Source organism: Arvicola amphibius, chromosome 10, assembly GCF_903992535.2.
Source record: "Arvicola amphibius chromosome 10, mArvAmp1.2, whole genome shotgun sequence".
Classification (NCBI taxonomy): domain Eukaryota; kingdom Metazoa; phylum Chordata; class Mammalia; order Rodentia; family Cricetidae; genus Arvicola; species Arvicola amphibius.
In genome coordinates, this window is record NC_052056.1 from 35930578 (window position 1) to 35948848 (window position 18271).

Consider the following 18271-nt stretch of genomic DNA (forward strand, 5'->3'; position numbering starts at 1 on the left):
ATATGAGGTGAAATAAACAAGTTCAGCTAAAATTTAAGATATATGTAAGAGATATAAAATTTAAGATATGTGCTGAAGTTTTTAAATGCTGGAGGAGAGGTACTTGGCTTTATTATTGTGATAAATCTCACTTTCTTAACATTGCTATAAAAGTCGAGATGAACTGTGTTTTTAAAGGTATTGGAAAACTAACTCGATTTTCCACATTTCGTATGGATTCTATAATAATGTTTTAGATCATGCTAGGCATTACCTGAAAAAGTCACATAGCGAATATTTCCACCATTGATCCTTATATTTAGGACCCTACATTATAACATAAGTTCAGAACTTAAACACTTTAATATCACCCTTTAAGAATCAAGATATGGAAGGCTGGCGAAATGGCTCAGTAGTTGAGAGCATTTGCCGCTCTTGAAGAGGATCCAGGTTCAGTTCCTAGCACCCAGGTCAGGTGGTTTACAAACACCAGTACCTCTAGTTCTGGAGGATTTGATGCCATTCTCTGCTGTTCACAGGCACCTGCATTCACATGGCACACGTGTGTACGTTCAGAAGCACATACATACATACATACATACATACATACATACATACATACATACACAGGCACACACACACATACACATAAAATCAAAAGTAAATGATAAAGAAGACAGCCTGAAGTAGATTGCTTTATGTTTAGAATAATTATCAGCCATATATTAATTCACACAAGGCATTGCATAGATGCTATTTTCTAGCTCTTTCGTAAAGTATTTAACTGTGCCGAGCCGATGATGGTAAATATATGTTCCCTCAGCTCGTTAATAGAATAGTCGGGAAAAACTCCTTAGCTCTCTGTAACTTAATGTGGTAAATGTTGTGGTCTGTGAATTGGGAGGGAACTGAGAAGTCAGAGCCTAAATATTTATCCTTCTTAGTAGAAGGGTTTAGTTTGGGTGGAGGTAATTTTTGAGCTCCATCCTTAGAGCTTAGGATTGAGGTTACTTTCCCTTTCACGATAAAACTAAGGGAGTAGGAATGGTGTTCATACAGGGCTGCGAAGCTGCCCCGCCTCTCCGGGAGCTTCATAGGTAGGTTCTTCACAGCAAGCTTGATGGTGAAAGCATCAGGAACTTTCTGCTGCAGTCGGCTCTCCAGTCCTTCTAGAACTCCAGGTCTGCATTCACCCAAGCACTTACCGCAAGTGGGATATTTGAAAAACTCAATATGAGAAGAAATCATTAGGAATTCTATTATGATTGAGTTAATGCCTATTCCATGTTAACTATGAGTGACACATCTTGCTCCTAGCTAAAACTTCTCCAGCTTGTGCACTTAAAAGTTGCCATTCAAATTCACATGAAAAATTAAAGGCATAGGCACTTGCCCTGATATTCTGATTTGCTAGAGAAATCAGTAATATGTAAGTTTAATGGTACCAGCACAAAGCACAGTCAGTGTTCTACCTTAGGGTAGGGTGTTTGGGGATCAGAAGAAGAACCCCAGCCATGATTTGTCATTCTGTGTTCTTTCTATTACCCACAATTAGAAATCTATATGAAGTGAGCTAAGAAGGAACAGTTCTGAGGAGTTCACGTGGTATGATAATTACATGCTGTTTGTCAGATTTTTACTATTTTTAATAAAACAAGTAAACTTTAATTAAAATTCCTAGAACATTCTCTAAAACTTGTTACAGAAGATATATTATTTGAAGGATATATACTTCACAGATATTTCGCTTGATACCTATGCTGTTTCTTTTCACAGAAGAGACACTGTTGGTAAACCCGAGAGGCCTTCGGTAACATATGCAACATATCGAGGCCCCACACAAATCAGGAAGTACTTGAAGCAGCAGACTGTGTTGGAAACTGTGAATCACTTAGACAGAGAAGACGAGAGCTCTGACTCCAGCACACACACACATACAGGCTCTAGAAATAGAATGGACCCAGTGACGGCCCCATTGTCGTCAGCCAGCAAAGAGGTAGCCACAAAAGACTGTTTGCTTGGAGGTCCATTAGAAGTCTCTAGCTACAGCCAAATAAATCTCAACATAGAAAGCCGTCTGGAAAATAACCCAGCATTGCAGAATAGTGCTTCATCTGAGACTATTTTAGATAAAAATAGCCGTGGAGGCTCTGGGAGAAGTCGGGCCTCCTCTTCTTCAGTGTCTAACCCCAGCTATGTTGTTAGGGAAGGTGACTCACAGCCTGAGAGGAGTTTGGTATGTTCATCATTGTTTATAGGAAGCAGAAGCAGCCAACTCCCTTGTCCAGAATTTCAGAGAAAAACTGCAACAGAAAATACGTGGAGAGAAAACAGCTCTGTGATGAGCGATGGGGTGTCAGTGCCAAGAGAGGAACATGTTGAGCCTCAGAGACCTGCTGTTTCTGATTTCTCTTGTAGTAAATCTGATGGGAGTGTCACTACCAAAGTGGAAAGTACAAATTTGTCAAGTCCAAATAAATCAATTAGGCATGAAGATGTACGGTCGCCAGAGAGTCAGTGTTTTGACAAGCCAGCCGCAGATAACCCATCAAGAAAGAATGTCAATCACACCAGCATTGCTGCTCTCCAGGGACATGCTGTGACAGACTCAGAGCTTGTTAATGAAGGAAAGAGGTTACCTGCACAAGAATCACAGAAAAATGGGGTTTCAGAAATCATGCAAGAAACGGAAGGTGCCTCTGGGGGTGAGCCCACAACTTTAAGTCATCAAAGAGCTCCAGAAGATGGAATTGAGTCCTTACCCAAAAATACTGAGCCACTGTGTAAAACAGAAGCCAAAAGGCTTGGTTTGGAAGTACATGGCAAAATTCACAGTATGGGAAAAAATCAAGAGGATCTTGGTTCTGTGAAATACATCAATGACTCAGCAGTTATAGCAAACGTAGAAAGTGAGACAGCACCTAACGTGAATTTTGAACTAAATAGAAATCCTGTTTCAGAATCTCCTTTCCATGCAGAGAATCCACAAAATGCTCAACTTTTCCCTGGTGCTGAGACACTTCTTAACCTTGACTGTAAAACATCTGATTGCAGTGCCTCACCGTCCACCTTTGCTTCTGGACTCGACATACTCTGCAAGTTGGATTTCCCTGGCGTAAAGAGTGAGCGATCTCTATCCAATGAAGCTGGACAGGGACACATTTTCTCTCATCCTAGTGAGTGTCAAGATGTAGGAAATCATTCTGAGGCTGCAGACAGGGAGACTCCTTCCCTTCACCTTGGACATGCATCTATCATCCTTGAGTCCAAGGAAACTCTTCCTGATAGTGAAAAATGCCAGTTTCCTTTAGGTCCTGAAACCATTGGCACTCATTTAGCTGGGGTAGATCTGATAGACTTTGAGCATGGAGGTGTCTCTGAGGATTACAATTCTGTTTTGTCTCATGGTCATAAGAAGGCAGGGTTAATGTCCTCAAACACTAAAGCAAGTAGCCCCACAGAGAAGTCTGATTCTCTTTCCTTGGAAACCCAAGCTGTTAAAATGATGCTTCAAGGAGAGGTTGATGCTCAGAGCAGCTTCCCTGTTGCATCACATTCTGGAAAAGGGAAAGCCTTGTCCAAGCTGTCTGTCTCTCAAGCAAAACCCAGAGACATTTCTCAGGATGAACTTTCTATTTCTCAGTTAATAGTTGCAGATGAGCTAGCTGAGACTGTCTTATCAGAATTAAATTCTAAGGTGATTAAAAAGGACAAAAATGGTCAATCAGTGGATCACAAGGAGATGACAGAAATGTGTTTAGGTGGTGGCTTTAAAGAGAATCACCAGGCTGGAATTTCTCCTGCTTCTCAACAACACAGTGCACAAGAAACAGAGATAGACACCCTAGATAATCCTGCATCTCTTCTCAAAAGCAGTCAGCTTGGGATTGTACCTCTTGGTCCAGAGGAGGAATGCACGAGGCACATGGCACAGAACTGTAAAGCTAGCATGTGCATAATGAGTTCATCTTTAGCCTCTTGTACGACTAAAAAGAGTTCTAGTGTCTCTGAAATGGAAGAACTGAGTTCAGATAATATTTCTCCAAAGTTCCAAGAAACTGACAACACACAGGTATATTCATCTTTTCTGGGTTCTGATGCCTGTTTGGAGAAAAGTGGGTTTACATCCGAGGACCCTAGCTCAGTCAATGTGCCCTCTCTGCTAGGGTCAGAAGGGAAAGCCTCCTCTCCCAGAGAAGACTCTTCCGTCCATACTGCTGGTGCTCATATTCCATCTTCGTCTTGTCACTGTAAAGGAGATAGCGCAGCTATAGGTTCTCATGGTCCCCCAAGTCATTTTGATTCTTTAAAAGTTACTGTAAATCCCACATATGAAGGTGCTTCTGTTACTGACCCTCTGGGCCCTAAGAGTGCTGACTTGGAATTAGAGACGTCTAGCCCAAAAGGGGCAAAAGCGACGCCATGTCAGGGCTATTTGGGGACTCAGACTAGGAAGGTATCTCTTGATTTCCCAGCCACTGACTGCTTTGACAATGCCATGAAGACAGAGATGGGAACAGTTGCTGGGGCGCCGGTGTCAGTTAACAGCTCATGCCAGCAGTGTTCTGAAGCATCTGCTGACCAGACAGAAGCAAGGAGAAGAGCACATGGCCAACTTTTACTCAAAAGTGGTTTACTCTCAAAAGCTGATACATTGGTTGAGGAGATTTTGAGTTCTGTCAGGGAAGAACTGAAATCCAAATACACGGTTGGTACCTGCCAGGAGCATCCAGCCAAAGATGATGGAATGAACCCAGTAGAAGAACTGAAATCCAAATACACGGTTGGTACCTGCCAGGAGCATCCAGCCAAAGATGATGGAATGAACCCAGGTGCTGTGAAAGAAGATAGCCCATCAGAAGCGACATTAGCGGGCATCCAACTGAAAGAGTGTTTGGAAGAGAGAAGTGTGGAAAATATGTCAGAGGTCAAAGAAGAGGAGGAGGACAGTGTTTCACCTGCAGTTGGTGAGACAAGTCTCCTTTTTGATTTCGATAGAGGGAATATCTCTTGTTTGTTAGAAGAACAGACCAGGGAATTAGTTGATGAGGTTATTTGTGCAGTCAAAGAAAATCTGACTGATGCTTTCAGTGATACCGAAGATATCCGGGTGTCTGAACCTCCGTCTAACACTTCAAAGATTCTGAACAGTGGTGGCGTTAAACCGCCTGGTATCATTAGGGAGTTCTTGGTATCAGAACAGGCAGCAAATCAAAGCACGTGTGAAATTAGTGAAAATAAACTATTAGGTAAATTCTCTTCCACAAGTAACTTAGTAAGTGGCACTGAGTCAATTAAAGGAAGAGAGATTGTTCCTTATCAGCAGCAGTCCCCAGGTTTTGGGAGCAGAGCTGAACAGTCTGATAATACACCTTTGCAGAAATCAGAGACTGTTTTACAAGCTGAAGACATGTTCCATACAAGGTTAGATGATGAAGTGAAGCCACCTTTATTTGTCAGTGAGGACCGTAAAAAGGCAGCAGAAACAGAGTGTGTGGATAATCACAAAATGGCAACAGAAGATCCTAGAACTCTTGTATTAAATTCCAATTTGCCTCTATTTGCAAATGATGATGTCCACACGCCTGGCACCTCCAAAAACAGTTTGTCTGACAGTCTTGTATGCATATCTGAAAAAAGTTTGCCAGGACATACCAAAAGCACACCCCTTGCAATGTCAGATATGGGGAAAGTACACAAAAAGGACAATGAAGTAAATGTAGGGAAAATCACGCTTATACCTTCCATGTTAGAGATAGGAAAGCCAAGTAAAAGGGATGCTAAATTGAATATTAGGAAACATGAAGCAGCCCCTCTTATGTCACAGAAAGAAAAAGCATGTAAAAAGGATGCTGGTTTGAACATTGCAAAAACTGAGTCAGAGGTTGACATTCTTGCAAGGGGAGGCCTATACCAAATGGATGCTCAGGTACATGTTGAAAAACCTGAGGAACCACCTGCCACTTTGGGAATGGAAAAAGCTTATAAGATGGATAGCGAAGGGGACATTGGCAAACCTGAGGTGACGCCTGCTATGTCAGAAATGAAAAATATCCATCAAAAAGATGCTGAGGGAGATATTGTAAAGACTGAGGTAACACCTGTTTCAATTGGGATGGAAAATATTTGCCAAAAACATGCTGAAGGAGATGTTGGAAAGGCAGGGGTCGCATCTGTTCTGTCAGAGGTGGAAAACACCTACCAAAAAGATAGTGAGGGGGTTGCTTCAAAAGCTGAAGGAATGGATCCCTTAGGAATGGAAGACACTTACCAAAAGGATGACGAAAGTGGTGTCGCAAAGACTGATGTGATAGCTGTTGAATTGGAAATGGAAGGTAGTGACCCAGAGGGCTCTGAAGGAGATTCTGACAACACTGAAGGGATGTCTGTTAGGTTCACAGCGGGAAACACTTATCAAAAAGACACTGATGGGGTTAGTGGAAAGATAGAGAGACCTATGTCGGAAATGGAAAGTACTTACCAAAAGGATGCTGAGGATGTCTGTAGAAATGCTGTAATGGTCCCATTTGTGTTAGACATGAAAGAAACACTCCACGAGATCATACATTCTTCCTTGGATATTTTGGAGAAAAGAGCTCAAAGAGATACTGAACAGTCAAATGGAACAACTGAGTCCATACCTTCTAAGATAGAAATGGAAGTAACAGCCCTGAAAGATTTTAGTGGCAGCATTGAGAGCCCTGAAGTGTTGCCTGTGGAGGTAGCCATCGAGCAAACCTATGGAACACCACCAGAGGTGAGCATTACACAAGTGGAGGTCATGCTTCCTGTTGCTGGAAGTGAAAAAGGTCCGCAAGAATACATGGAGAAGAGTGTTGAAGAAAGAGAAGAGTGGTCTGCTGACAGAAAGGAGGGATTGATCCCGCACCATGACAGACTTGCTTTGCATTTCAGAGGCTATGAGTCACCGACATTAAGTAAGGATTATGAGGGCTACCCAGCCTTAGCAATGCCAGATTTTCGAGAGGAGGACTCAGTAGTGAGGTTCAACAAAATAAAGTCTGTTACTTCAGTATATGACAAGAGGAGAGATCTGGATTATAGCGATGAAAAGGAAGAGTCGCATTTAGCCTTTATTCCTCAGGACGAACAAGAGAGTTCCTCCTTCACTATCTTGTACGAGGAGCCCCTTCAGGAGGAGGAGAAGTATGCTCCCACCGAATTAAGAGGGACACAGTCTGTCTTATTTCCTGACACTTCCTCCAACAGCGTGTCTGGCCTCGCGTGTGAAAGGTCTGAGAGCAGAACTGATCTGGTCCATCACTTTGAAAAAGAAGGTAAAATGGGCGAGGCATTTGATGGAGACAATTCAGAAATGTTCCTATCGGTGGAAGCCAAACGGTACAAAATTTACCCCTTAGCCCTGAGTCCCATTTACGAGGATGACAGCTCACAGGAGGATGTCCTGTCCAGCGAGGTCTCGCCTGGTCACCATGGCTCCACAAAATCAAGGGAGAGTGCAAACCAGCCGTCGTCTGTCCTGTCCCTCCTCCAGTCGGTGTCGGAACGCTTACAGAGGAATTTCGATGAAGATGACAGACAGGTGGCTGAGGACGATGAGGAGGAAGCAGCAGCAGCTTCCAGGAGGGGTTGGAGAGCCGAAAGGAGGGAGCGTGTCACCTTCGACTTGGCAGATCCCTCCATCACCTTTTACCCTGACGATGACCGGGAAAGCCCTGGACTCTCCAGGCCCTATGTGGAGGCCAGTGAACCGACCACCTCCAATCTGCAGCTTGGCCTGTGGCCAGAAAAGACATCACTTATGCAGAAGTCAGACCTGACTTCCAAGCTGCACTCTTCCCTGAAGAGTGCCTATCATCAGTATCTGCAGACTTCCAGGACGCATTCCTCAGAAGCAGGAACCAGATTTGGTGGTGTCTTTCAGGAGCCAGTATCCAAGTACTTCCGCGTCCAAGACCACGCAGGCAGATTGAGTCCGTATATAGAGGTAAGTTCCTGTGATCTTTAACTAGTGAAGCAGAAGCCTCGGTTGTGAGACTATCTGAAGGTTTATTAAAAAAAACCCGTGTGTTAGGAGGAGCACAGTAGCGAAGGCCTGGAAGTTTGGGAGGCTATGACAACAGAATTGCAAGTTCTAGGCTAACCTGGCATCTTAGTGGGACCCTGTGTCAAAAAAAAAGAAAAAGATCAAGAGTGGTCACCTAGCATGCAAGGATGGGGTTTACTTTACACACACACAGTACTTTGAGAAGTAAATTTTGTTGTTTTAGAACTTGAGGAATATTCTTTGAAGTGTGTCATAGCATATCTTTTAGTTATCTGTTAACAACAGGAAAACAAAATAGCTTAGAATGTAAAGGCCATATTAGAGAAACCAGTGATTTCACAGTCTTTGGCTAATAATTTCAGTGTAAATGAAATGATGATTTATTGAGTTTCTAAGATTACTGTATATTGCTACTTCCCATTTAACTTATTTATGTCATGAAAATCTCTATTCAGTAACACTTTTACTTCTTTGCCTTGTCATGTCCTTCACCCAAAGCAGGGTGCCGAGCATCCTGATAAGAAAAACAAAAAGCCACATTATAACTGAAAAATACTTTCAACTTCAGTTAATTTTTTTTTTTGGCTTAGAAACATTCATGTGTTTATTTGAATATTATTTGAGCATGGAGCTTTCTTTGTTGGCATTGCCAATGCCGTGGAACTTTCTCGAGACTCCTCAAGGCCTCTATCTTGACTTTGAACTAATTTAGTAGCTTAGTAATAGTTGAATACTGAGCAGTTATCCCACAAAACAAGATGATTTAAAAGTAAAGGACGGTATTAGATGAAATTTTGGCTTTTCTGGCGCCTGCCGCATACCAAATACAGCAGTCCCTCTTCACAGATACAGAATCTGGTTTCTGCGCTTTCCACTCCGTCTCCCCGCTCCTGACTGTTCTCCACGCTTCCACACCAAGGAACAATCAAGGTGGCTCTCTTCCTGGAATATTTCTCACAGTTATTTACTCCAGTTTTTTACTGTTTAAAATCCCGTTCTTTTAAGAGAGCCTCGCCAGCCCACAGCCTTCCTCCATCCCCTCCCTGCTGCTGCCACGAATGTGTTTTCAGTTGTTATTGGAGTTTGATCATCTATTAGTTCCTTCTGAGCTGTGCATTTCTTGAAAGCAGGGACATTATGTTAATTTCTTCTATATTTCCAGTTTGTTTTCCTGGGCTATAGAAGCGTGTACGCATGGCATGGTTATCTAGTCAATGTGTGACAAATTGGGTTTATGACTGTGGAGAATGTGGACTCTGTATGTAGACATATATTTTTTTTTTCCCCAGCTGTATCTTAGTTGTTCCACTTTTACTATTTCAGAATGTTGACGCACAAACTCTGAGGTGTAACCCAAGGCCTGGGAAGGTAAGCATGTTGTTCTCTTATGGGCTGATATAAACGCTGAAACTCTGGTAGCTTTCTGGCTTGTGGCATTGAAGACAAATCCTTTTGACGGACTTAGTGGGAGTTTTTAATCTTTTTTTAAACTTAGGATTTAACATCTGCAATAATTACTGAAAACATCTGCTTTACTCATGCAGGGAAGTTTATTGTTTATGTTCTATGACATTTTTAACTTCTTTATGCCTTCTTAAAACTAGTCATTATGCCCACCTACTTGCTATATGTTGCAGATGATTATCTATGATCTCCATGGAAGTAAATATAAACAAGAAGTCTACTGTAATGTTCCCGATGCTACAACATGGTCTTTCCCGAATGGGGCACTGATAAAAGTTGTAAGGGGCTGGTAAGAACCCTTTTGAATTAACCATGGCTTCTTATAATTATCCTCTGTGGTATTTATTAAAGTCCTATTCCCTCAATTTACTAGAATATTTGAAAGATTAATAGTGTTTTTATTATTTTATTTGCTATTTTATTTGCCTTTTATTTGCTATGGCATGCTATATCGGCTATTTTTAGTACTTAATGCAGTAGATTGTATACCATCAATGCTATTTTACAATTGAAGTATTATCTAAATACTTTGCAAGACAAGTTGAATGAAACATGGCTTTGAAGAAATGAGTTCAGAGTTGTGGGAAGCTATGGAATGTGAAGGCCACATGGAGCCATTTGTATAGTTGAATTCCTAATGTGGTCGAAAACTGATGGGCAGCCTCCTTTGTTATTATGGACACTGCCCCTTGGACATACTGGAGCCAGAGTTTCCGTGTCCAGTGTTTAGGTTAGCCCGGGCCAGTATGTGGGCTGTAAACAAGGTGGTGTAGTGTTGTCTTTGTGAAAGAAAATGGATTCATGTCTATAGTACCCAGTGATAGAACAATTAAGTCAGAAACATAACTTGGGGTCCTTAAATTATTTTTATATAAATGTAAGGTTTTATGTATGTGACATATTAAAGTATGTTTGTATAAATACATATTCAGGTCTCTATCGTAATACAGCGTTTAATGTTTTAAATTTTAATTAATATTTTTCATTTCATATGAATGAGTGCTTTGGCTACATGTATGTAGGTGCACCACATGCATGCCTGGTGCCTGTGGAGGTCAGATGAGGGTGTTACTGGAATTATGTATGATTGTGACCCATCATGTGGGTTCTGGAAACTGAGGTCAGGTCTTCTGCAAGAGCAACAGGTCCTCTTAACAGCTGAGCCGTCTCCAGTCCCCTCCCATTTTCAGAATTTTCATTTCTAATTTGTACAGATACTTTAAAACTTAAGTTAGTCTGTATTGTTATTTCTAAAGTACCATTATATGCTAATAGCAGGAGCTAACCTAGCTTTAAAAAATGCATACAGTGATCTGTGACCTATTCAGTACCCTTCCTTAGTGATGTCGGCTCACCAGCCCTTTGTGCTTCTGTTTACTCAGCTGGATTTTATATGAGAAGCCCTATTTCCAAGGTCAGAAATGTGTTTTGGAAGAAGGGGAAAAGGTCTTAAATCGGGATTGGCTTCTTCAGAACAAGAAGCACCCAGAAAGAAACTTTGTACTGGGCTCTATCAAGCGTGTCTTAAAGGTAATGCAGCCATTCATTTGCCACTGTTTTTATTTTGGTTTTAATCACATAGTAAAGTTGTCCTGTGGCCTAACACTAAGAAATAGTTTGTGCTAATGTATTAATCTTCATATTTAAATTTATACATATCAGATATTTAAGCAAATAACTTAAAGTTTAAAAAGTAAATTTATAAAATTTAATAATTTTGAATGATAGCTTAATATATATATAATAGATAAAATAATAAAATGCTAGGTATAATTACTGTAGGAATATTTGAGAAAAAAGGTAGTAATTCCAAATCTTTTTCTAACTTAAATACTGCTACTTAATATGACTGTGTTGCATGTGTGTTTGCCTGTACGTGGGTGTGTGTGTATATATGTAAATGTGCTGGGCATGTTAGAGAAGGAAAAATTGGGAGAGAAAATAAAAGTGTTGCTGTTCAGTTTTTGTTTTTTTTAGAAAGTTGTTGAAGATGAGGGAGGTCTTCCAGCACAGAGCCTCGGTGGCAGGCTTTCTTTTGGGCTGCTACCAGCTCCCATATAAAGACACAGAGACTTTTAGTTGTGAATGTTCCACTTTATGCTTGTCCCACTAGCTCTTATAACTTAATTTAACCTGTTTCTCTTAATCTACATTTTGCCTTGGGACTTTTTACCTTTCTTTCATTCTGTATGCCCTACTCCATGGCTGGCTGGCCGACCCTTGGCCACTCTTTCTTTTTCCCTTATTCTCTCTCCTCTCAAGCCTAGATTCCACCTCTTACTTATTCTGTCTGCCCACCAGCCCAGCCTTTATCTCCTTTGCCTAGCTATTGGCCGTTCAGTTTTTTATTGGACCAATCAAGTGCCTTGGGAAGGCAAGGCAACACCTCTTTACACTATTAAACAAATGCAGCATAAACAAATATAACACACCTTTACACAGTTAAAGTGATATTATTCCACAACAAGGCTCTGTGTTGGCTAGAGGAGGAGTGATTACTGATCAGGGCAGACCTCAGATAAGAATAGGATACCGTCTCCATGTCATCAAAACATAAGACATGATATAGCATAGTTACTTATGTGGTGACCATAGATATGGAGGGTGTGTGTGTGTGTGTGTGTGTGTGTGTGTGTGCACGTGTGTGCGTGCATGTGCATATAACAATAGTAATTAAGAGAATAAGGTAATTTAGGAGGTTGAGGAGCACAGGAGGAATTGGAGTGGGAGGAAGGGATATATATTCAGTGCTCAAGTATGAATTTCTGAAGAAAATTTTAAAAGCTACCAATTGTGTAGAAATATTTCATGATTTGATCCATGTTATTGATAGTTGTAGAGAAAAATTAAAGGTAGTATATAGAAATACTCAAGTTATAATTATGTGTCTATATGTATTATATATGAATCAGAACTACGAACAAATTCATATCTAACAAGTATTTGTGACTGCTTATAGACTTGATGCCTGTAGGGGGCAGTGGGAATAGACTTATTGCAGTCTTTGAGTCTTATTTCAGGTTGCTTGAAGTCTAGAGAAGAATTTGACTTGGGAAGTACGCCCAGGACATGCAGGGAAAAGGCACCACCAAAATAAGGTGCATCTGAGATAGAATCTTGAACAGAAGAACAAGAATTAGTGTGGTAGATGAGTGAGGCTTGGCAGAGCCTCTTTGGTCAAACAAATGGGAGAGCATTAATGGGTCAATGGCAGAGAAGACAGTGTCTTCTTTCATTTTTGGAACTAGCTGTGACAGTGTCTGCAAAGCCATTTAAGTGGTCATTTAATCATCAAACCTAGTAAAAGTTTCCTCAGATGAATTATCAAGGTATAGGTGGAACCTCTGAGATTTGCATAGCTTGTGGTTTTGTGGCTTCCTTGTGACTGTCGGGTACAAAGCCAAACCTAGTGGGGGAAAAGTGGAGAAGATTTGGCAACCAGCCAGTCTTGCAACTTTACTAAATAAAACAAGAGCACGATAAAACAAATTTAATCTGCTGAGTATAGAAATTTAAATACATATTTGCACATCTACCTTTTGCTTAGAATATATTATACGAAAAAATGAGTCATGCTCACATTTTTTTCTTTCTTCCATTGTTTGATCATTGAGTCATTTCTTTTTTCAGTTGTAGTGTGATTGATCACATGTCTTCAACAAACCAACTTTTAGTATGGGAGGAAAATGAAACTATTAAACCTCAAGCAGAAAATGTATATTTTAGAAAGTAAGAGCCGGGCATGGAACTCCTTTCTTCTCCAGCTGTGTCAGAATTCTGCCTAGGGATACCTTCTTTCTCATGGCAGCTCTTGTCCTGCCTAGACTTGTCTCAGCCAACGTTACCTTGCTTCATCATCTTGATTTTAGTTGCTCTCCTCTGAACTTAAGGTCCTGATTTAATGATGTCTTCACGTGATTGTAAACAAATGCAGCAGGGACCTTCAGTGTTCAGCATGTGTTGATACTATTTAAGGGTCATTATTTGCAGCCAATGAAAATGATTAGGGTTGGGGGTGACAACACAGTGACTCCAATGCAGTCTTTTCTGAAATCAGAGCCAGTGTTGTAAATTTCCTTGTTTACTATTTATTCCTTGCACATCTGTTTCAAAGGTACGATCCTTTCGTTCTGACCAGAAATCACTAGGGTTAATGCTGACATTAGTGAACCCTGAAGAGAGATTGTTGTTAGACTAAAGGCGTCTTGTACAAGATGGAGAAAAACTGATCATTCTTTTTACCCTTTTTATTAACTACAATTCATTCTTACTGTTTCTCCTCGATAACCTTAACTTGCATATATTAATCATTGAGACTTTACCAAGATACATTTGCAAAATATAGCATGCTTGGATAAGTATTGAATAAAGCCTGCACACTATTGAGTCATCTTGTTTATCGTTGCTAAGTTACCATAAAGGACCCTCTAGTCGCAAGAGTTTGACTGCCTTTGCCCATCAGTAATTATACGAGTCTTGAAAAGATGGCTGTTTTTGTGAATACTCACCCCAAAGACAGCTTAGTGGAATCTCTTTCAGTCACCTTGAATCTTGCATTTGTCGTATGTGAGGATGAAAGAAAGGCTTCTCCCTTTTGTTCTCATCGTTTGCTTGAGCTGTCATTATGCTTTGGTGGCCTTGCCATTTCCTTCTGTGTTACTGTAGACACGAATGCCTCTTAGCCTTTTCCCTTTTAAAGTCCACCACCCAGACATTGTTTGTGCAACACAATGCGGAGGAAACTTGCTTGTGTGAGACATTTAGTTCTGTATTCCACGACTGTACCTCCGCTCCCCAGGGGACCATTAGGACCACAGCATTTGAGGTAGCATTAGCAGCACTCTCTATCAACCGCACACCACAGATGGTTGAAGATTGACAGGTGACAGTTCTTTGTATTTCTGGCTAATTGTAAAGTGAAGCTTCAGAAGGACGTAAACTTTCCTATTTTAAAGGCCATTTAGGTTGTGCTACTTTAGTTCACTGCAATTTAGGGGCTTATTTCTGAAAAGGAGATGTATAAATTTGCTTGGTTTCAGAAGTATATCTGAAGGAAAACATCACAGTCCACATGTTATAATTATATATAATATACATGCCCTGCTAGTTAGTACTTTCCTAGTTTTAGAGTGAGACTTCTTTCTTTTCTTCCTTAAATTGCCTCATTTTTGGAAAGACAATGGCGATAACACATTTTCACTAATAAAATCTGTTTGGTACCTAATTCCCTAGGATAGCATATTCTAGTTGGTATCTTAAATTACTTCATTTATAATTGAGAACAATTGAAAACTAAATAAGTGGAAAGTTTAAAAAATTCAAAATAGTAAAACCTCTAATTAGAAGGAAGTTGCCCAGTCTGTAGTTAGTGGTATCTTTGATTGTTGCATATACTCATTTTATTAAAATGCCTTTATTTGTATGTCAAGCATTAGAGGTGAGAAATAGGTTACTGAAACTTGATTTGTATGATTAATCACTCTTGAGTATCTAAGGTTGTATGTTTGAACAGAATGGTATCTGTAATATTGGAAAAGGGAAAAATGATTGTGATTCTAATTCCTTAAGAAGAGACAGTATTTTTAAACATCATTCAAGAGATTATTAGATATTATAAGAAATTTCCTTTAATAAAGAAGGCTGTCTCTTTAGATGCATCATGAACAGCATGTATAAAACTTCCAGAGGCCAGTGTTGGGGTGTGACTGCCGAGCTCTGGAAAGCGAGTGTGGGTCCTGATGCTGTAGAAAACCAAAACCAAAAAGCAATCTGATGTGTATTGATCCAGGGAGTGGTGCTCTTAGAAGTTCAGGGTTTAAAGGTGCTCTCGCCTGACTCGTAGTTGTGGGTTGCGGTTACTCCTGCAGTTTGTACCAGAAGTGGATTAAAAAGAGCCTGGCAAGTGTAGTGTTAAAGGAAGGTCTGACAGTGGGTGTCCCATCTTTAAAGGGTGGGACAGAGTCAAACTTCATAATATCTTTTATCATCAAGCCAACTTGCACTGAACAAATAAGAGTCCCACAAGTAGGAAAACACATTTCCTTTCCCCTCACCTCTAGTTCCTTCTCCTTTGTTGATGAAAATTAGATAAACACAGCAGAGGGGCAGGGCCTCTCCATTATTTGTTTTTTATGTCCCCCAGGAGATCAGCTTTTCTTTAAGTCCTTTCCGCCCTTTAGGCTTTGTTAGGCTCCTGAGAAGGAAGCTGCAGGCCTTTGGCACTCAAATCGTTTAGTAACTGAGTCATTCTTAGTGGGACAAGTATTTTAAAAATGAAGCAAAAAAAAAAAAAAAAAAAAGAAAAAAAAAAAAGCAAGACAGTAGTTTTTCCAGCAACGTTCATGTGATTGTTGCATTCTTCATTCGATTCCCAAGGAAAGCTTTTTTTTTAAAAAAAAATTTGCTTAAGGCTCACCAGTTTCTCCCTTGGGTTGCTTCATGGAGACTTCCCAGTGCACAATGAAGGCATTGTAACCGTGTGTCCAGGGTGTTTACAACACCAGCCTGTGTGTCTCTAGATGATTTCAAAGGCAGTTTTTCTTTTCCAGGATTGCAGCATTCCAGAGATAGAGCTGTGTCCCGAGTCTGACCCTGGGTGCTGCCCTATCTACATCCATCGAGCTGTGCCCAACCTGGATGAACTGAACATCCCCAAGTCTGCGTCCTTCATGGTGAAGTCGGGAGTGTATGTGTCAGCTTTTCTCAGTTGTAGCAATTAATGGCCACCAGTTAACCTTTTTGCTTCACATTTCAGTAGATGACTTATGAATTCTGAGGTTTCAGTTAGTGTTGTTTATGCTTCCGGATCCCCAAGAAAGACTACTTCCTGGTTTAAAACCGATGCTGTCCTTTTTTGGATCCAATTAAGGCTTTGATGTATGACTCCAAGGAGCAGGTAGAGAGTCCCCAGCCTTCTTGGTAGATGGATCACATTGTCTTTTTATCAAACACATTTGGGAACTGGGAAGTAAAAACATGTCCCTGACTTAAAAACTTAGACCCTAAAGGATGTCTGGCTTGTGTTAACTGTTGATTCTTTCAGTTGACCATTTCCCAAACCAGCATAGCCACTGCTTTGTGTTTTACTTCCCTGTTCCTGAAAGGCCAAGGTGAGTCATTCTTGCCTTGTTGATGAGTGATCCACCCTGTGGGGCTAGCTGCAAGCAAAGATTGGCTGTTGAGTGTTGTTTTCTAAGTTGTCATCTGCTGTCATTAAGGGTACCACACATTTTAGGTCTTAGAAAATTCTAGGGCAGAAATTAATAATGTAAGCGCTTAAGAACATGTGACCATTCCTCATCATATGCTAATACTTTGCTACATCTTATTAGTGTAATCCTGGAATTTCTTGATGGCCCCCTTTCCTCTTATAGAACCAAACTGAAGCATTATTATCATACTGTAACCAACCATTTGTACCTTGTCTAGTTGGCTGGCCTACCCAGATATTAATTTTAAGGGGCAAGCTACAATTTTGGAGGAGGACCAGGGGCTCTTTGAGATTTCTGCAGCAGAAATGAAATCACTGCATCCTCTTCAAATGGTAAGCAGATTCAGCCTGAGGCAGTCCTCTTCCCCGGCACCCACCCCCACAGAGGGAATACTGCTGAGAGCCCTCAGTCTCAAGACATAAAAGCATGCACCACTGAATTGGCACACTGTATATTGTATGTTCATGTTATACAGAACGTTTGCATTTACTTAGAACTCTGGCAGACAATATGTAGAATTTTTTTAAAAAACAAGTATTCCATGAAATTTTAAATATTTATTAAAATCTGGAGATTTTCTTGTTGATGCTAATTAGAAAATGAGTTGTAGAAGATTCTCTTCCAGTTTAATAATGGATAGTAAACTCAGCATTAATAATAAATTGGTTGCTCTTTCAGTGTTTACCAAGTTAAAGATTAAATAAGGGCCTGCAGCATCTCTGTGGCAAGCTTACTTATTTTTTTTTTTTTTGAGGAGCAAGCGGTTCGATTAAGTGCAGGCTGTGTGATAAAATATGCTTGGTCCTGTGCCTTGGAAAATGGAAACAAGGACAATGCAGAAACTTTAAGTAACATCAGAATGTGGAGTAGCATTTTTAACACTTTAACGTTATGCAGGTAGGGCTTTTGTGAGACTGATGTTACTATTTATACTGTACAGTCTCGATGTGACAAGGCCATTAGGTCTGATCAGCTGTGGTGCAGAACTGGGGGGAGGAGGTGTGGAGATGGTGCTGTGCCCTAATTTAGACAGCCTGAGTGATTCTAGGGGATGCGTTTGACTATCGGATGCCTTAGAAATCTGCTCTGCCAAGGGTATCTTCTGAAGTTTTTAGCAGTCCCATCCTTCTGTTTGGGATGCTCTACAGCTGCAATTTAATCTTTAATTGGTTGTGTTTGTTTAAAGGTCCTTTGTGTTCTGATGTGAAAGCTTTTAAAAATTTCTGTCCATGCTAATATAGGTCAGTCAGTCTGACTTGGTTTTGACTACTGTAGGGTTCTGAATTTACTATAGTTAAAGCTGACTGCTGCATTGTCTTAGCTAATGAGATTTTTGTAACTTACACACAACTTGGTTACTTTCCCCCTTCTTATGTATTTACATTGTTCTTTTAATTATCTTGTCACCTTTAGGGCGGACTAAAAGTGGAAATGCCTATGAACTTGAAGGTAAGTCTTGAACTTCTAGGCCAGCTCAGAAGACTGACCACAAATCTTTAAGTACTTTGATATGAGCCCGTCCTAATGACTGGAGGCTGCAGGAGTTGGAAGTGACTGTGTGGAAGGTTTGCTGAGAGCCCAGTCTGAC

The 18271-nt window shown here is 40.6% G+C and overlaps 1 protein-coding gene across 2 annotated transcripts in view; it reads left to right on the forward strand.

Moving 5' to 3' along the window:
• Positions 1 to 18271, forward strand: part of Crybg3 (crystallin beta-gamma domain containing 3) — a 119903-nt gene that overhangs the window by 42820 nt on the left and 58812 nt on the right. For both annotated transcript variants that reach the window (XM_038344795.1, XM_038344796.1), the window contains exons 4-10: positions 1756 to 7948; positions 9332 to 9376; positions 9646 to 9761; positions 10855 to 11002; positions 16021 to 16157; positions 16901 to 17015; positions 18097 to 18132. In XM_038344795.1, the coding sequence (XP_038200723.1) occupies positions 1756 to 7948; positions 9332 to 9376; positions 9646 to 9761; positions 10855 to 11002; positions 16021 to 16157; positions 16901 to 17015; positions 18097 to 18132 (6790 nt within the window). The remainder of the gene's footprint in view (positions 1 to 1755; positions 7949 to 9331; positions 9377 to 9645; positions 9762 to 10854; positions 11003 to 16020; positions 16158 to 16900; positions 17016 to 18096; positions 18133 to 18271) is intronic.